We start from the raw sequence: 27,889 nt of genomic DNA on the forward strand, positions 1-27,889 counted from the left end.
GACCTTAGCTTATCAGGTCTCAACAGGACTGGCTGCATTGTCTTCCTCTGTGGCCTGGTGATCAAAGAGCCAGCCACTGAGTTTATGTCAGATAGAAAAACCTGAAGGGAACAGGAGTTCCACAAGGAATATTTTTAATTTTCATTTTATTTTTATTAATTACATTTTAATCACTTTGTATCCCAGCAGTGATTTTTTTTTAAATTTATTTATTATTTATACAGTATTCTGCCTGCATGTGTGCTGGCAGGGCAGCAGAGGGCACCAGATCTCGTCATAGATGGTTGTGAGCCACTGTGTGGGTTGCTGGGAATTGAACTCAGGACCTTTGGAAGAATAGCCAGTGCTCTTAACCTCTGAGCCATCTCTCCAGCCCAAGCTGTGAATTTTTTAAAGGCAAAGTTTATTTATTTGCCAGACATGGTGGCTCATACCTTTAATACCAGCACTTGGGAGGCAGAGGCAGGTATATCTCTGTGAGTTTGAGACCAGCCTACAGAGTGAGTTCCAGGACAGCCAGAGCTACAGAGTGAGACCCTGTCTCAAAACAAAGCAACACAAAACAAAACACAAGTTATTTATAAATAATTGTATTATTATCTCTAAGCAGTACACCATTTTAATTTTCTGAAATAATGTACTTTGGAAATACTTGGTGTAGATGATTTTCAGATTTTCATATTTTAACTCAGGCTCTCTAAATATGTGTATTAGCATGACTGCACATTTATAATCACTGCCTTTTAATGAAAGGCTTCCAAAGCAAACACATTAACAGGTGTTTGAATTACCAGAAGACATAGTTTTATTACTCTCTTCGAGTATAACTAAAGATCCAGGTGTTACGCAGATTGCTGCTTCTCTGCCAAACACTTCTCAATGTCATCAAGCACCTGAACGGCGGCCTTGGGAATCCGGGTTCCAGGACCAAATACATTGGAAACACCAACTTCATACAGAAAGTCATAATCCTGTTGAATAAATTTGCTTGATTAATAGAGTCTTGCATGTGTGTGTGTGTGTACACCTTTTCCTTTCTACTGTGTCAATGTAAAGCTTTTCCTTTCTTCTCCAACATCCGAAACATTCTCAGCTGGACACTGTTTGCATGTGGAGCTTACACGAACACCTTCCTTGAATGAAGCAGCTGATAACTAGCAGCACTGTGCTCAGATCCCAAGTCTAAACCAGAATTCTGCCCAGTACTGTTTGTGATCCAAAGCTATGTAGCCCTAATGAAGGAGCTGCACTTTAAAACCTAATTTTCTAAGTCTTTACTGCTTGTCATTCTGTGTTAAACTCAGGATCATGATATGTCTCTGATATGTAGATATGTATCAGTCACTGGTGAATAGTGATACTTTGAATCTGGCCTCATGATAAATCACTTTGGTCCAGGAAGACCAGTTGTTTTTCTGTTCTGCTGCCACAGTCGTTAGCTTAATTTAGTGACAGCTAGTGTTTTTGTGTAAGGATTCCCAGGGCTCGAGTCCTGCCACAGGCTTTAGGCTGAGTTAGCATCAGAACATGTTTGGCTCTAACACTGTGAGCCTTGACCCATACCATACAGGAAGGTGGTCTGGTTTGTGTTTAACTGTTGCAACACTAGTCTTTTCCACATTTTCAAATAATCAAAATTAGACAATAAATTACAAGTCACACTGATTATCCACCATGTGTCTCTTCCTACCTTGGCAGTATTCTAACAACACAAAGATTTTTGAAATAGCATTTAACATGTACTCCTGAACCTGTGTCCTTATCCCCTGTATTTCTGAGAAAGGAGACCATGCCCCTACTTTGTATCCCCAACACCGAATCTATACACACTGAAAACGCATCACTGAGAAAGCAGGTGCTACATGTTTTAAGAGCACTTGTAAGAAGAACTGGAGCACTTGGTAACAATTATCTCCAAGTTAAGAACAGGCTGATTGCCAAGCTATCTTCTTTTCCAATAATGCATAATGTTCCATGGCATTATCCTGACATCTGACTTGGGATGGGGTATAGACATAGCAGAACTATGGGGTACTCTGAAATTCTGTAACCAAAAGAAGGTCTCACTAAGCTAAGTCTTACATAGGATTTGTAAAATGCACCTTAGTGGGTGGATTAAAAGTCAGTAATACCTGATTATGTGCAAAGGGCACACAGATGATGTTTATGCTGTTTTTTTTTTTTTATTTTTGCACCTTAGGTATTAATTTAAAACTATTTTTAAATAAAAAGGTATTTTACAATGTCCTCCACATACTAGGCCTAAAAATTCATGCTTCAAAATGTAACTATGAAATCACTGGGATATAATTTGCCTGTACATCTAAAACAAATTCATCCTTAGAAACATGTCTGTCTGTCTGACTGTGTGTGTGTGTGTGTGCATTGTTAGTCCCATATTCTATCAACTATCTATCTATCTATCTATCTATCTATCTATCTATCTATCTATCTATCTATCTATCTATCTATGTGAGTTGTAGTTTCACGTTATATCTAATCTCATATACTTAGGCATACACACGAAGGGGGGGCAGGTGGCAAGGTTTGTGTGCATTTTACACAGCAGTTTCCTCTGAATCACTGAAATTGTCCTTCAAGAAAAAGGCAGGAATCTTCCTGAGTCTCGGGAAGAAAACAAAATTTACAAGTCTAGGATAGGTGAAACTTTCAAGATTCACAAGGACCCCACCCCTTGTTACAGAAGCAGTGAGCGACTGCTGGAGCCTGACCAACAGAGCTATGAAGGGAGATTTTTCTGACCTACTGAGCTGCCCACGTCCTGCAGAGAGCAGACTTCTCCAGTGTGGACTGGGCCTTTTGGTGATACAGCTGATTTTGGGTCATCCCTGCTCCTCTAAGTAACCCCAATACACCACATATGCAAGTGTGTGCACATGTACACGTACGCATGTGTAGAAAAGCATGGAGAAGAAAATACCTGTGGTGGAATCACGCCCCCACACATGACAAGGATATCTGGGCGTCCCAGGGCAGACAGTTCTTTGATAAGCTCAGGAACGAGGGTTTTGTGACCAGCGGCAAGTGTGCTGACACCCACAGCATGCACATCTGCGTCCACAGCCTGCTGTGCCACTTCACGGGGAGTCTAAGGCACATAGAAGACAGAGACAGATCACTGGTTCTTCCCAGGTAAGGTACAAGCAAGACCTGCTAGGAAGCACTGGCTACTTCCCTCAACAGGAGGGATTCTTCCTGACTGTCACTTCCTATTTCCTTACCTTTAGATTTTGAATAGTACTGAAGTTACTGATAAAATGAACACCAATCCTGTATTTGTTTCTGGGACTGGAATTTACCAATCACGTCTAAGTTAGAACAAAAAAATTTCCTCAAGGATTCTTCAAGGTAATCTTCATGAACCACAAAATAGCAATCAACTCTCAAAAACTACATAATAAAATCTCTTAAAGTAATCTTCACTTTGCAAAGCCTCATAAAAATTTCATTCTGCACTTACATTTATTTTTACAAGAATCTGAGTTAACATGAATTTTGCTTTATTTTTATCATAAATTAAATGGATTATAAACATTGGAAAATGCTGAATTTGTTGGACTTTTTAAAAATAACCTTAAAAACATCATCTTGGCTATTCTGATTTACTTTTTCTAAATGTGGCACATACCTGAAAAAGAGGCCCTATATCCACATCAAAACCAAGATCAGCAAATCCTGTAGCAATGACCTTGGCTCCTCTGTCATGGCCATCTTGCCCCATTTTTGCCACAAGAAGACGAGGTCGGCGACCTTCACGTTCCTTGAACTTATCAACTCTGGGAACATTTAAAAAGGCAATAATAGTTAAATATTAGCTGTCCAAATATAAGATATAAAAACTGCAATTTATACTCAGAAATCTTTCAAGAACATCCACTTATGTACATCTCAAAAACAAAATCTCCCAAAGAAAGAAAAAAAAAAAAGCTTTTGATTTTTTTTTCCAAGTTCTACCAAACCTTCAATGCTCCTCAAACTGGTCCATAAACAGAAAGGAAAGGAACACTACCACCCTCATCCTGTGAGGCCAGTATTAGTGTTTACTGGCCATTGTGATGACACACAATCAGAATGCGTGTGTGTATAAAATGACAAATTATACTAACCATGACAAAACGGTATGTCAATTTTGTCTTTTTAAAAAGTTTCTTTTGTGGCTCAGTAATACAGTAATACAAGTGGGTTCCCTAGTAAGGGGAACAGGGGCTGTCTCTGACATGAACTCAGTGGAGGGCTCTTTGATCAGTCACCCTGAGAGGGGAGCAGCCTTACCAGGCCACAGAGGAAGACAATGCAGCCAGTGCTGATGAGACCTGTTAAGCTAGGGTCAGATGGAAGGGGAGAAGGACCCCTCCTATCAGTGGACTTGGACAGGGGCTTGGGAGGAGATGAGAGAGGGAGGGTGGGATTGGGAGGGGATGAGGGAGGGAGCTAGAGCTGGGATATAAAGTGAATAAACTGTAATTAATATAAAAAAATAAAATTTAATTTAAAAAAAGTTTCTCTTGATGACCTTTACCTTGGCTATTTAACATTTACAGAGTGCATAAGTGCTAACACGGTTTTTGGAAGAATGTGCCTTACACAAGTTGCAAACACCAATCACTCAGAAGGCAGTTTTCCACCTGAGAAACAAATCATCGCAGCTTCATGTCAGGCAGTGGCATTAGCCCTCACTGTCAACTCAATCAAGGCTGATTTTACTTTTTGCACAGGTAGCAAACAGCTGTTTATTTTCCAAATGGAAAAATTAAGTTTTAACTACGTAAGCAACTAAACCATGTGAAGAAAGTTATGAAAATCTATAGCAACATCACTGCAAGCTCTCCACCTGGAGGATATGAAGCAGTGTCAGTATTAGTTATACAAATTAATATTTGACATGAGAAACTCCTAATGGAGACTGTGGTGTAAGGAAAAAGTAATATTCATTTTGCCAAGTGAATATTAGTTTTAATATTTAATTTTGTTTTTTATTTAATAATTATTTATTATTTTAGTTAATATTTTATTTAATAATTATAAATACTCATTTAATATTTAATTCTCATTGGTCAGTATATGCTATATTTCATATATATAATTCGTTAGGTCATAAATTATTGAAGACCAGGATATCTTTAGAGAAACACATCATGAAGAGGCTGTGTCAACATACAAACACTATACAATATACATATGCTTGGTGGTACTGCCTACTACACATTTGGGCTCTATAATATGTGTATGCATGCACGTGTATGTGTGTGTGTGTGTGTGTGTGTGTGTGTGTGTGTGTGTGTATGTTATAAATTTTTGCTCCTACAAGTGTTGGAAAAAACACAAAACACATCAGATTCAGGAGAAAATGGTGCAGTTGAGAAGCAGTAAGCAAAAAGCAGGTGAGGCTGCTTCCTGCCTGCATACCATTTTGCAGTATCCCTTTTTACCACATTCTAAAATAAAAATTTAAAATACAGCAAGTGAGTAACAGCATTGTTTATTATCACTAATTACTACATAGTGTTCATGATGGTAGGTGGATACTTCTGCGTAACTGGCAGAGTACAGGTGTACAGCAGCAGCATCATAACCACATGATTGTGACCACGGTTTCAACATCACTAGGTGCAATACCACTGGGAAACAGGAATTAGCACCATTATCATCTTATGAGATTGTACACACACTCTACTGATGGTCAAAATATCAAAGGTTCACATACTGGCATAGGACTGTGTATTTATAATTATAAGACTGTGTATTTATAATTACAGTTAAAATGATAAATTATGTAATATTTTAAATTACAGATTAATCACATATTAACTGTATAATATATTTAATATTTGTTAGTTTTATAAAAATAACAGACTAGTAGAAAAGTCAGTTCATTTATTTCCCAAGTAGCGAGGACATTAAGCCATCAGCAGGCTCAAGGGAGTGGTATTAACATGAAGATGAAACCTGAAATCACTCAAGCTTACACAGTACCTCTTGATGGCAGATGTTATCTCTTTACTTTCTCCAAACTCCTGCCGATATGCTCCACTCACCATGCGATCATTAGCTTTATGCTCACCAAATATCTTTTTCAAAGCATCTGTGATTTCTCCAACTGTGCATCTGTAATATTAAAAGCAGGTACCAGTAAGAGCATTAATTTGTCGAAAATACATTCATGTTTACCTCAATAATTAATAAAATTAGAATATTTTGTTAATAAATAAAACAGGCTATAAAAATTCAAAGATTTTTAAAGATACTATGAAAATATTTTTCCTGAGAACACTTATATAAAAGTGATTCTTGGGGCTGTTCTAGATTGTAATCCCTTCATAATACCTGTCCACCAAAATAAAAAGTAATTGACAGCAGGGTGGGCTGGCCCATGACTGTAATCCTAGCTCTTAGGAAGACAGGCACACGGATCTCTGTGAGTTCAAAGTCGGCCTGGTTCTACAAAGTGAGTCCAGGACAGACAAGGCTACACAGAGTAACCATATCTTGAAAAACAAAACAAAGGAACAAACAAAGAAAAGAGTAAATTACCTAAAAGTTAGGAGTAGGTAAGTATCTGAAGGCAGCTCAACAAAACCCCATTTATATCAATACAAACAAGCAGAGCAGAAGTATCACTGGTATTTTCTGATTAGAAATAAACTTTTCGGTATGTTTCACTCACAGAGAATGGTAAACTCAAGAAGAACAGGTAGGTTACAGAAGAAAAGGATGTGAAACAGAAAATAAGAGAATAAAATCCATTCTCATAAGTGCTCTCCATTCCTTCTCCCTGCCTTTTCACCCTTCCCTCTATTTTTATCTTACATTAGACTAATTTAGCAAGAGGAGAAAAGCTTAGGGTTGGTGGTTGTGTATTTTTCTGGTTGCTTAATGATTAATGACTCAAAAGTCATGATGACATTAATTTTTTTTTCCAACAATTATCAGTTTAAGAGTTTCCCCTCTCCTTCAAAGACTATGTATGCCAAGGTTGTACACATAACCTTGCCTACAAATGAAAGAAATTGATGCAATATTAATAGTGACAACTGTTCTGAGCTACAGTGAATTGCACAATTATTAAAACCCCTTTAAGTATATTAATATTTCAAATGTACTGAAACTTGAGAAAAACTAATATAAAGTTTCTATTATGTTCCTCTGGGTTCACAGAGTATAGAAAAACAATGTTTTACTTGAATACACTCTGAAAAGCTACAATGCTCAAACTTTCATTATTTGAAAATCTCCAAATTCCCCCATGTTCACCTTGCACGAGCTGCATCCACTGCAAGAGCCAAAATATTGCCGTCTCCACTGGCAGCACACTGGGTAAGTGCCTCGAGGGCCCGTTCAGCCAAAGCTTGATCCCGGCTGGATTTGATCTTAAAAAGAAGGGAAGGGACAGTTTATGTGGAAAGGCAATAAAATAGTACCAAGAGATTAAACCCTGATACATACTTTATAAACCATTTTCCATAATCTTGACCTCAAAGGGGAGGGGGGAATAGAAGACAATAATATTCAACCTAAGAATTATGTTCATTTGTTCAGCTTAGTCTGTAAAATAATTCTGATTTAGTACAAAGCCAACAACTCAGAAACAAGCAGAGTAGAAACTTCCCGAATGGTTACCCAGACTTTTCTGAAGCAACAACACAATGAAAATAGGTGAGCCTTTTAAGGGGAGATGACTAGGAACACTCAGTTAGCAATGGGAAGACCAGACCAGAGCTTAACTATGCAGAAGTGTCATTTAGATGACTGACAACATACTGGCTATAATACATATCGCTATTCTTTTTATTTAAAAATAAGTCCAAGAGAATGAGCCAGAGGCTGAAAGAGACTGAGAAAGAGAAAGAGAATAGAAACCATGGCTCAAACCACATCCCTTCAGGTCCTAGCTTTACTCTACCCTATCAACAACTTGTACAATCAACGTTACTCAAGCCCACATCTCACAAGATGCACCTCCTGCAAAAAGTCCAAACTCTGACACTTCCCAGGATGCCACTGAGATTATAACATCTGTTATCACAGATAGAATAGAGAATGTATATTACAGCAAGGAAAAACTCAATGCAAAACTCTCTACAAAGAGAAAAGACCTATTTTTCTTTGTTTTATGCTACATGTTTTAACTCTGAATGTTCCATCCAAGGAGAGTGTGTTAGTGTGGTGCCTCTCAATTATGACTTCTAACACACTGCACTGTGATGGTGTAGATTTAACAATTGTGTAGCTTGGTGCGATTGTGCACAACTGTAATCCCAGTACTCTGGGAAGCACAGGCAGGTAGAGCTCCGTGAGTTCGAGGCCAGCCTGGCCTACAAAGAGAGTCCAGGACAGCCAAGGCTACACAGAGAAACCCTGTCTGGAAAAATAAATAAATAAATAAATAAATAAATAAATAAATAAATAAATAAATAAATGAGATAAATGATGAAATAAAAAAATAAAATAAAACAACACAAAAAATTGTGCAACCTCTTTTATAGAATTTAAATGAAACAAAACATCTAAAGGCATGGAATGTAGTTTATAAAAGTATTGTTTGCTGAAACTTATCTTTGTAACAGGTACACTCACACATTATACATATCTAGAAATATGGGAAAATGCACCCTTTACTTGGTTTTGAAAAATGCTGGAAAAACACTAGTATTAAAAGGAAGAGAATAAGCACAGAATCTACACATACTCGGTTCAACTTCCAACTTCCCCCTGACATTCACTATGTGACAAGTCTCAAGAAAATACAGACATCTCTCCAAACCAACTTCCTATCAGGTTAGATTGATGATAATAATAGTAATAATAATAATAATAATATAAATCTTAACAGAATTAAATTTGAAAAATGTGTGTCTAACGAAAATGCTGGCATAACAAATACTCAGTAAATCTTAGTATTAAAAAGAAGTTGTAATAACAAGAATGCAGAGTCATTGTTGTTGAAAACAAGAACTTCAGCAAGTATGATCTGTACTTATATCCAGAATGGCTTAACTATTCAATCCTTAATATATATTTTCAGTAATTATGATCTAAAAGCAGCATTAGTCTTCAGTTCATGGAATCCCAAGCTATTCAACTCACGCAATAATTAGCATGGACAAAGTTTTACAATTAAAATGGGCAACTATTATCTAAGCAGCAATTGATGGCAGCTGTATTAGTCATTGTGACTGATTATATCAACAAACAAAACAATGCTCATGCCTTCCTGTCATTTTATTTTACTCCTGGATTTTTAAGAAAAAACACTAAGCAAATAAACAAGTAAGTATCTAATTTAACAGAAGAAAAAAAAGCAGATTAGATTAAAACACTGAGCAGTGCAGCTGGCAGGAATTACTACTAACTTCTTAGATAAGGTAATATTTAAGACAAGACCTGAAAAGCACACCTTTCCAAATTCACTAAAACACTAGTACTTCTTTATTTTTTTATTTTGGTTTTTCAAGCCAGGGTTTTTCTGTGTAGCCTTGGCTTCCTTGAATTCACTCTGTAGGCTCACCTCAAACTCACAGAAGAACTCAAAGTATCATAGCAGAAATGTATTTTAAAAACTTCTTGATTTTAACTACGGTAAAAGTTATTTTTTTATGATGAAAGAATTTTGATTTGGCCATGGTCCTAAGAAGTCATTCTAGGTTTAAAGTTTTTAAAAAGCTACAGCAGAGCCTTCCATTTTTCTAGAAGCTGAGTTTCCTTGCCCCAAATATGGTTTAGAATAGCTTACGGTAAATAGTGTCCCAAGTTTTGACAGTATATAGTTGATATAGTATACAGGTAAGAAAGTAAAGTGCAAGTGTCAAGGGTTTCAGCTGTAATAAATCCTCGGACTCCTGTGGCTGCAGAGGACATAAGGCTACTTGTTAAACAGAACATCTCAATGATAAAATGTGATACTTGATTTCAATCAAGGATGAACTTGGGAAAAAGATCATTCAATATCTGCAAAGAATTCCATGCTATCTAACTAGAAAAGTCTATTTGATTTTTATAGAATGTTTGAACTAAGGGAGAAAAAGCAGTTTCTTAATCAGGAAAAGTAAGTGAAGAAAAAAATTAAAGGGTTTTGTTTCTTGCCTGAGAAATAATTATTACAAAAGCTAGAGACTAGAAAACAGGTAACCTCAGACTGTAGAATATATATGACAACAGTAAATGTTTTGTCCATTTCTGTATAATTATAACATTTTTAAAAGACACTGAAATGAAACATAAGCATAGTGCTCACCAAGATGAACATACAGAACACCTTCAGCAAATGCACAGAGCTCCCTAGACACTGAAGCTTATAAAGGTGCTTGCAAAGACAGATAATCTTAAGTATCAGAAAGGAAATGAACCATAGGCTAGTGAAGGATCATTACAGTGAAAGCCCTGACTCAAACACTGACCTGAAGCCCCACCATGTACTTTGTGACTTCAGCTCTAAAGTCTTAAGAGATATAGACTGAGTCATAACTGTCCAATTATTTATTCCAAGCAAGTTTCCCAATTACCCTTTAAAAAATTTCAAGAGAAATAATATTGACCTCATGTGGATGTTACAGACTTTATGTAGAATGATAATAAGAACTCAGAACCCAGAGCCCATGACATCCTTAGGAAACAGTAACCAGTAATACCTTCTTAATTTTCTCAATCTGCTTCTTGCGCACTGAAGTGTTGTCAATGGCCAGGACTTCCACAGAGTCTTCTTTTTCCAACTGATACTTATTTACTCCAACAATTACTTCAGAACCTACAAATTTCCCAAAGGAAAACATGTGGACTTACTCATAAACAGTTTCCTATTTCTCAATAGGAAAAATTCTATTCTCATACTCTCATTATCACATTTTTTTCTAAGTTTAATATTGTTAAGTAGCATTCTTAACTCACAATGACTTCTGGAATAATTCTGAAATTGAAGAACAGTTACACAGTTACATGACAGGTTCTCTGCAAGGAAGGGCTTTACTATTCTCCTGAGCTACATACTTTCTCAGTTCTTAACCCAAGAAACCAAGGACAATCAGTTACCAGGACAGATTTAAAAAGCAAAGCAGGCAGCAATGCCCAAAGGCTTTCCAGTACTTTCTACAATTCTCCTACAGTCAGTGTTGTTAAATGAAAAGACAAATGCTTTTCAAATCTGTCAATAATAAATCAGTACTATGAACAAACTTTCTCTCACCAAAAGGTAACTCCCCACTCTTGCATCCCAGGCTACACTCCTTATTTCCTTCATAGCACTTACCACCATCAATAATTACTTTGTTTCTTTAATTGTTCAATTCCTCTTTGACTGCAATGACGCTCTATACTCCCAAGAGTTCATTTCTGTCCTAATAATAGCTGCAACCCAGCCACACAGCAAGTACCTCAAACATAACTACCAAAAAATACCTCCAGAAAATGAGGGAATTCCTTCATGTAGAGCAGAAAGACTGCCAAGCATGTCATCCTTAACACAGTCAATGGCAATAGCCACTCGTATATGCACACATGTGTTACAAACATGCTTGCCTGTGTGCTTGCAAAAATGCAAAGATCTAAGATACAGATATATGGATATATTTGGATATACAGATATGAGAAATGTTCTACTGAAGCCCTATTTTTTCATTATTGTTTCATTTTTAAATGTATTTGTACCAATTCTGCATGGTATCCATAGACAGAAACTAACAGTCCTGCTTAATTATAGAATGTCATATATAAACTTTTCTATTCTCTCTTACCAGAATCTATTCTAGCTTGTCTTCGGGCAGCACATTCTTCAATTCGAAGTTTAGGTATTCCTTCAGCTACAGCTTTGGCCATTCCACCCATTTCTTCAACCTCATGTATCAGCTAACCAAAAAAGTAAACAAAAGGGGAAGGAGGGACAAAAAGAAAACATTAGCAAAACTAAGAGATAAAAGCATTCAAACTATCCATGTCTATTATATATTCCCTAATACTATTCAAATTACAAGCTAACTGTTATTATTTTTTATAAGAAAATCATTAAGTAAATACAAGAGAAATATTTGGAATTTATGTGCTTAAAGCTATCTAAAAAGACAAAAAAAAAAACCTTTAAAGTATATTTTGAATAACCTGAAATTTCTTCAATTTTTTTACTCTTTTCTTTAATTTATTTTTTATTATTAATTACACTTTATTCATTTTGTATCCCCCCATAAGCCCCTCCCTCTTCCCCTCCCGATCCCACCCTTCCTCCCCTTTCTGCATGCATGCTCCTCCCCAAGTCCACTGATAGGGGAGGTCCTCCTCTCCTTCCTTCTGATCTTAGTCTATCAGATCACATCAGGAATGGCTGCATTGTCGTCTTCTGTGGCCTAGTAAGGCTGCTCCCCCCTCAGGGGGAGGTGATCAAAGAGCAGGCCCATCAGTTTATGTCAGAGGCAGTCCCTTTTCCCATCACAATGTAACCCACTTGGACACTAAACTGCCATGGGCTACATCTGTGCAGGGGTTCTAGGTTATCTCCATGAATAGTTCTTGGTTGGAGTATGAGTCTCTGGGAAGTTCCCTGTATTCAAATTTTCTTGTTCTGTTGCTCTCTCAGTCTATTCTTGTAGGAAAAAGGTAATAATAGTTCCAATTCTTTAGGCTCTATTTTTGGTTACATAAATAAAGTTTTAAGGGTTCTATATGACTCTCCCATATATATATATATGTGTGTGTGTGTGTGTGTGTGTGTGTGTGTGTATGTGTGTGTTTATGTCAAAATGCAAGTCTACTTTCAATTTAAAAAACAAGAATATCATATATGTGTATGTGTGAGATAGAAGAGAATCATCAAAAACCAAAAAAAATTAGAAAATTGTACATACAAGATGTGTGTCAACACAAAAATCAGAGATCTTGATGCTTTCAGAAAGAAAGATCTAGAATAAAATAGCATGAAATTTCTGATGACAAATATTGGAGGCAACAGTGAAAACTCAGAATGAAAAGCAGACTAATATTAATAAAGTTGCTCATAGAGTTATGAATAAAAATAATTTCAAACTAAGTCTGCTGCAGTTCATGTGCAAAGTTCTGTGAACTTGACTGGGGTAGGGGATGGGGAATAAGGACACAATATTAAGAACAACAGATAGATATAGAACATAAGCAAAGCTGGGATAAGACAGACCCTAAGCTCCCTCATGGAAAGATGCACCAGACATAAGCAATGGCCAAGAAACTTGAGTGTTTTTATTATGTACAGCACAGGAAGAGGGATAAGCTAGTCTCCTTGTGAGGTCTGTACTAAGCAGCGGCCTCATACTGCAGTCATCCAGGAGGAAGAAACTGCAGTTGCTGTTTTGCATACACTGTCAATATCTGCCCAGGGAAGAGAAAGACTGTGTCAGTTCTTTGGTCTGAGGCATTGACTTGACATAGCTGAGGTAAGGATTTCATCCACTCCTTACAGATTCACTCTAGGCTTCCTCTGATCCTTGCACTAGTCAGGAATAAGAGCAAAATGGACAAACTTTCAAACATGTGAAGTTATAAATGACTCATCTCCTAGGAAGCTTCTGTGAGAAGTGCTTCAAGATTAACATAGATATGTACAACGGGTCAATGCTTGAAGACTGAGAGACTGGAGTGCTCCACACCAAATGCAACGTTTCTATCACATTCCTTCCCCCAAGGTTCAAGTAATCATTGTGGATGGGAAGGTGGAAAGACTCTTAAGTGGCAGAGAAGATAGACTTCTGGGAAAAAAAGTTTTGCCAGCCATGACAGCCCAATTGCACACATGGACTCACAGTAGCTGACTTGGACTGCAAGTCAAAAGAGCTGCTCAAGATTAAGCCAGTGAAAATTTTAGTATGGATAGGGAAGGAGTTTGAGTTCCATCCCCATCTCAGGAGCTCTTGGCAACTGACATCTACTAGGAGAAGGAGAGAACATTTTTATAGGGAAGAGGGTTCTGACGGTAGACAGTCTCACATCTGTGGAGACAGGCAGCACAAAATGGGACTTAGTATGTATTTTTTTAAGAGAGTTTACATAAAGTTAGAAGGGAAAAGTAGATAAGGGAAGTGTGTTGTTTTTATTTCTTATGAAAGCCATACCCAAGCTTGAGGAATACATGGCTTGCTTGGGCTAAGCCCTGAGAATTTCTATCTAACTATCCCTTGGCCTTGGCCTGGAAGCTTCTAGCCTCTGTATACTCAATCTAATGTTCTTCAAGATTAAAGGCTTCAGCTTCCAGCCTTCATCTGCTAACCTAGGCCTAGAATGTTTACAGCCTCCAAGATTTACAGCTGAATAAGCTCACACTTTCTAGTTCTTTCTAAACTCTGGCTTTTAAGTTCAACTCAGCTGTTCTGGCTAAAACTCCTATCCAAGCTGACTGATTCAAACTGGCTTCTCTCCACTTGTCACTGAATTGTTCTACATGGAAAAACTGCCTCTGAACTCTACAAACTGAAAAGCACTGAAATGTACAGAACCACACTGTACTGTACTGTCTTCACGAACTCTTCTGTATTATTGTACTGTACTCTCCCATTGCACTACACTGTCTGTCCTTTGGAGTTGGGCATATCCTATCTCTGACTCATTCCGTCAAATCTTTCACTTTGCTCTGCAATTAGATATCATTGTTTGGCATTAAAGGTGTGTACTAAATTCTAGCAAGAGGGATTAAAGGTTTATCATGTCTGTATTCCAGTTAGATGGATTAAAGGTGTGTTTTCCAACCAGAGGGATTAAAGGTGTACAATAAGAAAGTATCTATATTCACAGCGACCTAGAACTTTAAATGTTATCCCATGCTAGAGCGGCCATGTTGCTGGATTAAAATTCCTTTACAGGGAAGAATTCAAACAGAAAGAAAAGGGAGTGGATTTGACCAACAGATTCTATGCATGTATGAATATTACATAGTTTTTCAAAAAGAGCTTTCTATTCCCCAAATATCAGAAAACCTAGAGAGAAACTAGTTCAAATCAAATAAGAACAAGAGAATACTACAGAAATGGAGAAGCTGAGATATAATTATATTGGTACGAAGGGGACTAGTAGGAAGGTGGAAAGGAAAGATGGGGTATTAATCAGCTGAAATACTAAACACTACTCAACCAGGAAAGCAGCACACAGTATGTCTAAAGCTTTGTGCCTAATACTTAAATTCAACAAAATCAGAAGAAACGGGATGTGTTTGACTTAAAACACACAGATAATTAAAAACAACAACAAAAACCTGTGTAGCTTACTCCAGTGAATAGAAAATAAGAAATGGAAGAGTGCTTCCTCTCCCTCTTTCTCTCTCTCTCTGTGTGTGTGTGTGTGTGTGTGTGTGTGTGTGTGTGTGTCTGCCTGTGTCTATGCATCTATGCAAGTATATGCACTTTTTAATAGTAGCTATCTTTTAATCATGAAATACAATCATAGAAAAAGAAATATATTTTTAAATTATGTTTCAGTAGTGAAGACTATAGTCAACAATAAATTTCTCTTTTCTCCTATACATTTTATAGTTTTAGTATAAATCTAAAAATGATTATTTATAAATTAAAAAATATAAAAATTGAAGTTGTAAAGAAGAGAAACTGACCTTCAGAGCAGCTTCAAACACATCATTTGTGAGAGATTCCATCATGTATGATCCTCCCCAAGGATCAGCCACTTTGGGAATCCCAGATTCTTCTTGAATGATGATTTGTGTATTTCGGGCAATTCGAGCGCTTTTCACAGTTGGCAAGCCCAGAGCTTCATCAAAAGAATTCGTATGCAAAGACTGTGTTCCTCCAAACACAGCTGCCATTGCTTCGATTGCAGTGCGGACAATGTTATTGTAAGGATCCTAAATCATTTGACCAAAAATTCCAAATCAAAACAAAGAAAAAGACTCATCAACAGTGGAACTAAAAGACATTATATTTAAGCAACAACTATATAAACTACCCCAATGTCAAAAGCAGTTTGGGAATGGATTTGACATCCGATGTCAGCATAGCAAATAAACTCAGGGAAATTAGTCAGTAAGCTAGAAAAGAATTTGGAGCCAAGGAGTCCAGGTTTAGGCATAAAAACATTGTCTCATGAACTCCACAGATATATCAAACACATTTACACTATTTAAATACTATTCCATAAGTATATCAACAAGTATAATTTTTCTTGGATTACAGGAATTTTTCTTTCCTAATTTACTATCTCCTAACTATTTTGCATACCTCAGAATGTCTCCTGGCATAGATGTGTACTCAATAAATAATTAATTAAATGTAAACTCTTAGGCAGGAAATTGGACTCCACTTTATTATATTCTAACTGTGATGTTGGCCAGTTACTGGACTTTCATAGATTTCTTTTTTAACTGTAAAAGTTGGCATACTAAAATATAATTATAAAAGTTCCTTCCAGCCTGAGAATATCTACATGTCCAGTCATAAAGAACCTGTTCACTGTTATTCAATATTAAAAGTAGAAAAGATATACAACTTAAAATCACAGTAAGTAAACATATAAAATGAATGTGTACAGAAACAAGACTACTGCCACACAATTTTAGTGGAATAAAATTAAACTATTCAAATGATAATAGTCTTTAAATACCTGTGTACTTGCTTAAAACACAATATGTGTGTTTTTGTGTGTGTAAAATAAAATGTTAAAGAGGTAGTTTTATGCTAAGATCTCTATCTCTTAAAATCATTACAATATAGTTTTTATTTCTTCTTCATCAGTAAATAATTTTCTACTGGATTAGCACAGTAAATCCCAAGAACTGACAAATGAGATTTCATGAAATTAAAATGCTTCTGTATAACAAAGGAAACAATCAGCAGAGTGAGAAGACTGGCTACAGAATGGGTATATTAAAAAATCTGCCAACTACACATCAAATGGGAGATTAACACCTAAGATACACAAAAAACTGCAAAAATTGGGCTCCCAAGTCCAAACCATTGAATCAACAAATGAACTGGGCTAATGAACTGGATAGTTCTCAAAAGAAGAAATAAAAATAGCAGATAAACAGCTTTAGCCATCAGGTAAGTGCATATGAAAACTGCTTTAAAATTCCATTTCATATGGAGCCTGAACCAGCCAATAAAACCAAAGTAAAGCCAAAAATTAGGAAGAGCTTGGTGAATCCTGCAGGAAAGGGGGAGGAAGAATTATAGGAGCCAGAGGGGTCAAGGACACCACAAGAACATGGCTGACAGAATCAACTAACCTGGGCTCATAGGGGCTCACAGAGACTGACACAGAGAGCCTGCATGGGTCTAACCGAGGATATGTTATAGTTGTGCAGCTTGGTGTTCTTCCTCACCTAGGAATGGCAGCTGTCTCAAGACTCTTTTGACTGCTTTGGAGACCCTTTTCCTCCTACTGGGTGGCCTCGTCCAGCCTTGATGTGAGGTTATGTGCCTAGTCAATGCCATGTTTGATAGGTATCCCTGAGAGACCTGCTCTTTTCTGAAGAGAAATGGAGGAGTAGATCGGGGGGTAGAGAAGGTGAGAACAAATGGACTGGGAGGAGAAGAACAAGGGTGAACTGTGGTCAGGATGTAATATATGAGAGAAGAATAAATTATTATAAACAAAACAAAACAGATTCCATTTCATCCAAGTCTGAATGGCTATCATCATGAACACAAATGATACAAGCTATGATAGTGCGTGCCTTTAATCCTAACACCCAGAGGGCAAGGAAAGACAAGCAGTGGACAGCCTAGTCTACATAATGAGTTCCAGAACAGCCAGTAGTATACAGTAGGATCTTGGATCAGAAGGAAATAAAGATAGATAGATAGATAGATAGATAGATAGATAGATAGATAGATAGATAAAGATTGAAAGAAGAAAAGGAAGGAGAAAAGACAAGAAAACAAATGTTAGCAAAGAAGTGAAGAGGAGCCCTTAGTCACCATTGATGAAAGCGTGAAGTGTTGTGTAGCCACTGTAGATATCAATGTGCCATTTCTAAGAGTCCAGGAAGTAGCACTACCATATGTTCCAGCTATATGGCTCTTGAGTTTACACCCACGGGACTCTAAATCAGCACAGCAGAGACACTTGCATATCCATATTTATTGATTCTCTAGTCACAATCGTTATAAAATGCAATCAGCTTAGATCTATATCAACATATGAAAACAGAATGTAAGAAATAAAAATAGAATCCGACACAGCTGTAAAGAAAATGAAATCATGACTTGCAGGGAAACAGGTGTAGCAAAATAAGCAAAACAATCCAGATACAGGACAAATATCTTGTGTTTCCCTCTCATCCACAAAACCAAGATTTAAAATAAAACATATATGTGTGCATTTACAAGTGTATTTGCAGACCACAAAACTAAATGAGGGCCATGCATGAAAAGAGAGGAAGGTCTCTTTGGTTGGTGAGCAACAGAGAGAAGACATATAAAACTGAATACGTGTGATATGGAAGTTGAATGGGGGACTGTCTAGGAAAAGAAAGGGAACCAGTGGGAAAAGAGAGTGGTGAGGGGGAGGGGAACGAAGAAAACAAAGTATGAAGATGACACGATAAAACAGACCCGCTACTCTGTATGCTAACCCAAACACTAAAATGCAGGATTGTGCACAAGGCACGATAGTAATGATTTTAGCGTTAGCCACCAGAGGGAGCTAAGTCTATTCAATACGTGTGAACTCAAAACCTAAGCATGCATTTATGCTTCACGATATTTATGACTTTTAGGTATTAGCAAACAGGCTGCTGACTATGGTTCTTGGCTGCACCTCTTGCCTAGAAGGAAATGATCATTTTCTTTACTCAAGTTCTCTAGTTTCAGCTAGATACATACCTGCTCAGTGAGTGACCACCCTGATGTCTGACAATGTGCTCGTAGAAGAAGAGATTTAGAGTTTTTAGGTTGGAACATTTTTTCTATTAAGTGAGCCCAGAGTCTCCTCCCAGCTCGCATCTTTGCTATTTCCATGTAGAAATTCATCCCAATTCCCCAAAAGAAAGACAACCTAAAAAAGCAAAGCCCAGAGCACACTGAAATTTCAAAATACAAATCAGAAAGTAAACTAATTGCATCACATACTAGAAAAAAAAAAGTATGTGCAGATTTGAGCATTACACAATGTAAGTTTACTTAAAAAGCAACACACGTTTCTAAGTAACTGTAAGCTTAACACAGAAATAGCTGTGCATGTCTGCTTCTGCAAAGAATATTTTACCTCACAAGTACGTTTCTTTTGAAAAGACTTTCCTCTGGCGTGCTGAGATAAGGACAGGTTCTCAGGCTGGGGATGTGGCTTTGTGGTACTTATGAGGCACGAACTAGAAGCTGAGCTCCATGCCAGTGGCACAGAAACAAACAACTTTTTATTTTCCCAGTGCTGAGATTGAACCTAGGACCTTACACTTGCCAGGCATATGCTTCCACCATTCAGCTACATGTCCAGTTCAAGATCCATTTCTTTAACAAGGAAAAAACAAAACAGAAATGCCAACTTCACGACATGAGGGTTGTGACAGAAAGCACAGAATCACAGGCTTGCTTTGGTAGCACAGGGTTGCTTTTGTGTGTGTTTTAAGATGACTGAGCACTGAGTTTAGTCATTCTCCTCTAATTTGTCCCTAGCCTAACTATTTCCTTTTATCTCACAAACTATAGTGGAGTAAACTGATTTACATATTTAGATTACTGATTTGCCTCTTATGGCCAGAAGGTTGTAAAATCTCATATAAAGCAAATGAGGTTTAAGACTCCACAGTTTAAAAAAAATCAATGTATTCAAGCATGGAGGGTCTAGGATCTATGCTCATTCTTAAAATCTGTGCAGAATGTGAAGAATTTTTCTCTATTTCAATATATTTATCTAAATTTTTCCATTAGTTCATAATAATAAACATATTATATATAAAATTGATAACATCTTATACGAGTAACATTCCTCTATGAATAAAAATTTATCATAAAAGAAGTATTTTTTTTATTTTAAAATATTTTTACTAGAAGGGTGTCTGTTTCAAGTTCCTGTGTGTGCATATATGTGTGTGTGGAGGCCAAAGGACAGTGCAAAGAGTGCTTCTGAGGAATCTTTTTTTGTTTGTTTGTTTGTTTGTTTGTTTGTCTCTTTATTTTTGTGATGGGACCAATTACTGATACAGAACTCATAAATGAGCTGAGATAGCTGGTCAGTGAGCCCCAAGAACCTGTCTGTGCCTTCTCAGCATTGGGATTACAAGCATGCCTCTACCTTTGAAACATGGGTTGTAGGGACTAAACTCAGATCCTCTGCAAGTTTTACATTTTTTCAGATTTCTTTAATGTGCATCTTAAAACAAGATAGTTAAAAACCATATATATGTTCAGTCTATTTTAATATAACACACCATGTAACTTTAGAAAAGCACACAAACTCCAGGGGAAATGAAAATTTAAATGGAAAGCAACATGTTAAAACACTCAGGAATAGTGTAGACCTTGAAGATCTACATAATTCCCAGGAGTAACTGGGTCACATTTTGGAAGCTGCTATGATAAGTGTACAATATCTCAGAATAAATAAACCATCACTAACCATATTTTGCATATTTGAATTGACAGCACATAGATGAGTCTAGTATCAGGGACAAGCTTGCCAAGAATTACTGATCTGAATGAAACCTGGATTTATTTTTGACCAATTTAAATATTTCATAAACTTCATTTAAATGTTTCTATATTCTTTAATCCAACTTTATTAACAATTCATTTTGAGACAATAAAGTTTATAGTATTTTGCATCCTAAAACATTTATACATTACAGAAAAAAAGAGGTGATTTCCATGTTTTCAAATGAAAAAAAAAAATTAAAGTAACTTAATTTTATGTTTATATCTTAATATACCTCCTACATATGTGTTGGTTGTGTTCTGTAAATCCCTAGAAACATGGCATTACTACAATTAACAGAGAACTATGGTCAAATTAAATTGATTTTTTTTTCTTAAGACAGTAGTATCTTATTTTCTTTTTATCACTTAGAAAACTATAAAACAATTTAAATCTATCATGGCATTTATCTCTACAAGTTTATTTTATCAGTATATTTTGCTGTCCAGGTGGAAAAGGGTTCTATGCATGTCTTTAATGGAGAAAAGATTCATTAAGTTTAATCAACTGACCTTGGTGCAAATTCATCAATTGTGAGACCAGCCTGGAGTCCGGTTCTGCAGTACTCCAAGCCATCCGCGATGGTATAGGCCAGTTCTAGAATGGCATCAGCTCCTGCTTCCTGCATATGGTACCCACTAATCGAAATGGAATTAAATTTTGGCATGTGCTACATAAAATAATAAAAACAGCAAAGAATAAAATATAAAAAGGTTTTGTTAAACTTATTTTATAAAAGTAATTATCTTTAAATGATGTTCAATTTCAGATAAACTTGGTAGTTTATAATCTTAACTGAAAGAAAGACTAATTTGTTATATTAAATTCACTCCAAATTTAAATGACTGACCTATGAAGCATCTTCAAGATGCTATGTCTGTTTTTTCCACTAGAAAATAGCTGCACCAGTTATCCTTTCAGCTAGCTAAGGTTTTACAAAGACCTTATAATTTTGCCTGATATGTTGAAGATGAATAAATTTCATATTACTTACATTATTTTTTAATTTGAATGAAGGTATCTAATATGAATAAGTACACAATGAGCAAAAGTGGTTTGATATTAGTGTTATATTTTGAAGCAAAACAGGAAAAAAATTAATGATTTCAGTTTGATTTATTGTAATAGTTAATGCAAAGCATATTCCAGGTTCTTTCTTCCGTGACCACTAAGAACACAACATACCATTATTTTCTAACATTTTACATTTGTCAAGAACCTGACTGAATATATTCTGGAGCGTCAAAGAGCTATCATGCTAATTGAGTCAACTAAACATAAAAAATTTCAAAACATGGGCTCGATGTCAGAGGGCTTAAGTTGTAACCATGATATTTAACCACTGGTAAGTTTCTCAACTTTGCTAATTCATTGATTTCCTACAATATAGAGGTAATAATTATATTGTGTATTATATTAAGAGTAAAGTTATTCATCTAAATCAGACACTAAGCACTTTAAAAAATTAGCTGGCATTATTTATATACGGTATAAAATATACCACATTTATATATATCATTCATATGTACATTCATATAGCATATATACAGTTCTATATTTTACATTCTCAAGTATTTATAACTTAAACCTTGTGGAAAATGCTCTTTAACAAAATCAGAAAGGGGATAGAATCACATAGAATTGAGAAAAATGACTATATTTTGGAATTTACACACAAATCCATGAAACAGGGGCCTTGCTGTGCAGAGGAGTATACTGACAGACTTTTAAAATAATAGAAATAAAAGCATAATAGAATATTATTCAACCTTAAAAAGGAAAGAAATTTTGGTATGTTATAAAAATGGACAAACGCAGGTGATATTATATTAAATGAAATGGGCCTACCCAAAAAAGAAATACTGAATGATCCTACTCATATGAACAATCTGCAGTATTCAAATTTACAAATGTTTATAGCAATACAATGGCTTTATCCCAGAGCAGGAATGGAGGGGAGAATGGGATTTTCTGTTGAACAGAAAAATTAAGGATAAAAGCAGGTGTTGGTAATGGCTGAAGAAAATTACTACAAAAGACAGAAATGTTAAAAGATAACAAGGTGGGCTGACAATGTAACTTACTCAGTCTCAGTTATGAAATTCAAGGTAACTTGTAGCACTTTGTGAAGATCCCTACAAATGATTACAGTAAATCTGCAGAGAAAACATACCTGTGCTGTGTATTGGAAAATGTCAGCAATAATTTTCATGGATGGTTCTGGGGGAAAGATATATGTATTTCTGACCATAAACTCCTTTAGGATATCATTCTGAATTGTACCAGTGAGCTTCTCTTTCGGCACACCTTGTTCTTCCCCGGTTACTATAAACGTCGCAAGGATTGGGATAACTGCTCCATTCATGGTCATGGAAACGGACATTTTTTCTAAAGGAATTCCATCAAATAGGATTTTGGTGTCTTCTACAGTGTCAATAGCAACTCCCGCCATTCCAACATCTCCACGAACTCGAGGGTTGTCTGAATCGTAACCACGATGTGTGGCCAGGTCAAAGGCAACGGACAACCCCTGCTGACCAGCTAGGAACATAAAGAAAAACGTGGGTAGGTTAGATTCTAAGATTGAAGTAACTGGAAGCAGATGGGTCTCATCACAGTATGCTTATCAGCACATATCCATGCTCAGGTGAAACAAATTTTTAGAACATTTGACTTCCTAAGAATCAGCCGTTTCTAGAAGGCTAAGACACAAACTGAGCTGCTAGAGCTGTAAGAAATAAGAGAAGCAACAGAATATCAATAATCTCATACGAGCCCAGGGATTATTTAAATTCATGCATCAAATAATTTTTGTGGTTGTTTTAAGTTTTCTATTGAGATATTTTCAAAATTCGTGAAAATATCTAGCTGATCCCATATTCTTAATACAACTTAGCATGCATATGTTTTTTACCATTTTTTAAATTCTTTAAAATCATCATAACAAAATCAAATATTGCTGGAACAGAATTTTAGAAATTATTTTCATCACCACTAAAAGATTTTAATAGAACTAGGAATTAAATTCAAGGCCTTCTACACACTAAGTGCACTACCACTCAGCTAAGTGTGCAGCCCCATGCAAATTTTTCAAATAACTAGTTTATACTAAATCTAAATTCAATTCCTCCCTAAGCAACATAATCCTAGAATTTTTAAAGTTTAGCATTCAAACAGTAAGATTTTATTATACATTAGAAAGAAAATCATAGATATAATTTTCTAATGAAAACTTATTTCTTACTAATGCATTTGGCATCATTTAAGCTCTCCTACCAATTCTTATCTCACCAAAGCTAATTAAAAGCTTTCTGAAGACAATCTCCATCTCACTTTTCTTCATGCATCTTCATCTCATTTCTTTTCTACCATGTATATAGAAGTGTGATTTATCTCCAAGAATTTGACACTCTTTAAGGCATCTTTTTGATCACACAGAAGTTAAAAAGCATTCATTTGTTTCACGGTAAATTTAAGCACACAACATCATGTTCGCAGAAAGGAATTAGTGCCTCATGTCATTGTAAGCATCATGTCTCACATTAAAATCTTACCCTTAATATTGTCCTTATAGAATTTATTGCTTTCTTCCACAGTACTAAAGCCTGCATACTGACGGATGGTCCATGGCCTATAGGTATACATGGTGGGATACGGTCCTCGTGTGAATGGCTTCACTCCTGGAAGTTCTTCAGGTAAGTCCATTGTGTCTGCCCTGGAATATAAGGGCTTTATAGAGATCCCTTCTGGGGTACGCCATATGAGGTCCTCTGGGTTTTTGCCTTTCAGCTGCTTTTTGGCCAGTGCAGCCCATTCTGGGTGAAGGGTTTTCTGCTGATGCAGGAGCCGTTTCCACGTGGAGGATGATGGATCTTTTAGCTGCTTCAGGTAGTGGGGTGATAACAAAAAAAGCTGATTCTTAGCTCTCAACATGGTGAAGCATGGATACTCCCAAAAGGAAATGAGAACTGACCTAGAAAATTTTAGAAAAACAATACGCATACATTCAAAAGTGTGAAGAAAATCAGGAGCTTTCAATGAGTAGGGGGGAAAGATGGAATATTGGTCCTGTTTCAGCTTTCTTCCCTTTTCTGCTCTTGCACATGATAGTACACCATTGTTCTCTATAATTACTGTTGTTCTGGGTAAGTCTTCTTACTCCAATGCCTCTGAGCTTGAAGTACCAAGCAGTCTTAGTCACTCCAACCCATTCTACGCTGATAAAATGCTAATATGACTGTATCATACTCCCACAAAGTTTGTCAACGGTTATATAATGTGGTAGATGTAACACAGTATTTCAATTAATTTTCATTCAAAACCTAATTACAGATCCTTTAGTTTATGGTAGACATTACATCGGTGTGTGGAGAAAAAAATGCAGCAAACAGGACTTGCAGGCACCAAAGACATCCATGACCTATTCTCTCTGTAGCTGTCAAACTTACCTCTGTCTTTGTCATGTATACATTTTATATACTAGAAACACTTAAAATCTCATTGTTTACGGCTGCACATGCCACATATTTACCCACATAGAAAAGCAGCAAACTGCCTCTATTACTTGATACTTAAGTGTCACACAGCTTCAACATATAATTTTAAAAAGAAAATCAGACATAAATTTCTTTAATATAGTTGTCCCTTCTACAATGAAAGATAAAACAAGACATTCTCTCCTGTTTTATCTGTCGCCCTAGAAACATTACAAATATCTACAGTTAGAATAAGCGCATTACTACATACTCAAATACAGAATTTAAAGGAATTATTATATTTCATATCAGAATTTTACAGCTAACACAGAAAAGGAGGAGAAGACGCAGCAGCAGCAGCAGCAGCTCCATGTTTAAGAACACTGTCTACTCTACCTAAGGTCCTGAATTCAATTCCCTGCAATCAAATGCTGGTTCACAACCATCTATAGGATCTGATCCAGACAAACATGCAGATAGAACACCATTTACACTAAATAAATAAATATCTTAAAAAAAAAAGAGAAGCTTTTAGGGTGACTGTGTGATCCAGACGTGAATTATGTTGATGTTACATAACTTTATGATTATATTATGTTTGTGGAGATTATTATTCTGTGCAATTACCATTGTGTGTGCTTTCTCCAAGTATTTTTCATTACTTTAAAAGTTAGTTGAGTAGCCAGGCATGGTGGTGCACGCCTTTAATCCAAGCACTCAGTGAGGCTGAGGCAGGCAATCTCTGTATCAGTACAGCCTGGTCTACAAAGGGAGTCCAGAACAGCGAAGGGCCAAGGCTACACAGAGAAACCTTGTCTCAACCCCCCCCCCCCCCAAAAAAAAGGTTAAGTTGAGCATAGTTTCTATTAATGGCACCAGGTTCAAATAAATACTAGTTGGAAGATCAGGATACATCCCTGTAAATGTAATATACTCAACTAGGTTTTCTTTTTAAGTTACAGAACAGAATATAAACATAACTACAACAAAAGCAATACCTATTTTTTAAAGCTTTTGTAATTTTTCACCTATTAAATTCAAGAGAGTTGCCATCCATTTGTATTTCAAGCCACATAGATTTGGCAAGCCTAAAAAGGGAACAATATACAATAAGCTTAAAACTTCACTCCTGCTGTGATGCATAACATGAAAAGGAATTTGAAAAATGAAACTGGATTAAATACAGGAAGCATACCCATTTCCAACAAAATTTTAATCAATCAAACAAATGATAAAACAGGGTTCCATCTAGGACAGATTTCCTGAAAAGTCAAAGCCAAATTTGTGAAAGCTGAAACAGCGCTTGAAAATAACAATACTATACAGGCATAGTGCCTTTGAAACAAGCACTTAGAAGGCAGAGAGGCAGTTGGATCTCCGTGAATTCAAGTCAGCCTGGTCTACATGGGGAGTTTCAGTACAGTCAGAGCTACATAGTAAAACTCTATCTCAAATACATACACACATGTATACACACATCACGGAACATTACTGTTAATGGTAACAGGACTTGTACAGTTTCATTGAACAGGCATTAAAAAATAAAAGCTTCAAGCAGTCAAAGAAGCGATATGTAAGTTTGTTAAAGACTAGACGTGTTAACGTAAAGTAATGAAGGCCATCCTCACACCTCCAGAAAAAAAGTAATTTAGAAAAAGACTGAGAACCTTTAATCCCAGTGCTCTTGGGAGACAGAGGCAAATGAATTTTTAAGTTTTAGGCCAAGTTCTACAGCAAGTGTTCCAGGACAACCAGAATTACACGACAAAACCTTTCCAAAAACCAAGTTAAAAAATATTTGGAAACAAAAATAACTCTTAAGTCTGTTTACACGTGGCTCCAATGTATCATTCTGGAATGGCTAACCCCTCCCACTGTTCGATATGCAGAGGTGGTGATTGCACAAAGCGTTACAGTTATTAAGACAAAGGAACTTTTAGCCTAAAGCCGTGGGCTGGGAATCTTTTCGCAAACCTCTACCGCCTCAAAAATGTTCCCTTTACGATTCATAAAAGTAGCAAAATTAGTTATGAAGTGGCAAGGAAATAATTGTTATGTTTGGGGGCGGGGTCACCACAACATACAATGTATTGAAGAGTTGGGAACATTAGGAAGTTTGAGAACTAAAGGCCAAGGAATCATGAAACACAAAACTATGTTGGAAGAAAATCAGCAAGTGGCTTAAAAATCACACACCCATGTGTCACGTTATGAAGGGCAAAGCTGAGACGTTAGAAATTCATATTTTTGGGTCAGATTACGCCTGCTTTTCCTTTTTCATCTCTTCCTCCTGTCGCGGTTTTTGTCTCACCACATCTAGCAAAAACACCCGAGAAACAACCTGAGCCTCCGATAAGCGTGGGTCCAGCGCACCTCTACTTAACTACCGGTGACCTCTGCCTTGCGCCTGCGTGGAAAGCCAGGGAAGAGGCCACAAGGCTGCCGGGCTGCGGAACAGCACTCTGCACCCGCATGCCAACGGCCTAACGAAAACGTGAATTCGGCTGAAGTGAACACCCGAACTTCAGGAACCAGCAAGCGGCTAAGAGAGGAGGGCAGAGAGGTGGAGCGCAGAGATGAACGAACCCAGGAAGGGGGAGACTTGCGAGACCTGCTCCACAGCACACAGGCCTACTCACAGGCCGCGAGGTGGGGGTCAACCGGGCCGCGCCCCGATCCCAGAGCGGAACCCGGATCCCCCGCGGTCACTCGGGTGCTCCCACTCGCGAAGCAGGGGGCGTAGCCGACTCCGCCCTCGGACCGGCCAATCCAACCCCGCCGTCGTGGGCGCGCTTCTGATGACGTAAGGG

General features: G+C 36.9%; 1 protein-coding gene across 5 annotated transcripts; it reads right to left on the minus strand.

The window, feature by feature from the left end:
• Positions 1-574: 574 nt before the first annotated feature.
• Positions 575-27,857, minus strand: Mmut (methylmalonyl-CoA mutase). 5 transcript variants are annotated; one of them, XM_021659031.2, is made up of 13 exons: positions 27,719-27,857; positions 24,159-24,577; positions 22,778-23,145; positions 21,117-21,274; positions 18,798-18,969; positions 15,569-15,817; positions 11,745-11,856; positions 10,647-10,762; positions 7,273-7,388; positions 5,995-6,126; positions 3,650-3,797; positions 2,942-3,109; positions 575-971 (listed from the first exon to the last, which is right to left on the minus strand). In XM_021659031.2, the coding sequence occupies exons 2-13, from the start codon at positions 24,535-24,537 to the stop codon at positions 843-845; spliced, it is 2,247 nt and encodes a 748-aa protein (XP_021514706.1). In that variant the 5' UTR covers positions 24,538-24,577; positions 27,719-27,857; the 3' UTR covers positions 575-842. The 5 variants fall into 5 exon arrangements, with proteins under 5 accessions (XP_021514706.1, XP_060225688.1, XP_021514705.1 ...); XM_060369705.1 differs by having other exon boundaries at positions 27,691-27,821; XM_021659030.2 differs by having other exon boundaries at positions 27,666-27,809.
• Positions 27,858-27,889: the final 32 nt, after the last annotated feature.

Source organism: Meriones unguiculatus, chromosome 16, assembly GCF_030254825.1.
Source record: "Meriones unguiculatus strain TT.TT164.6M chromosome 16, Bangor_MerUng_6.1, whole genome shotgun sequence".
Taxonomy (NCBI): Eukaryota; Metazoa; Chordata; class Mammalia; order Rodentia; family Muridae; genus Meriones; species Meriones unguiculatus.

Bases quoted from the DNA above. Each gene is read 5' to 3' on its own strand.
- Mmut (XM_021659031.2), bottom strand. From the start codon at position 24,537: ATGTTGAGAGCTAAGAATCAGCTTTTTTTGTTATCACCCCACTACCTG. The intron at 23,146-24,158 runs GTAAGATTTTAA...TTATGTTCCTAG, and splicing joins CTATAAGGACAATATTAAGG to CTGGTCAGCAGGGGTTGTCC. The intron at 7,389-10,646 runs GTATTACTGGTT...CTTCTTTTTAAG, and splicing joins AGATTGAGAAAATTAAGAAG to ATCAAATCCAGCCGGGATCA.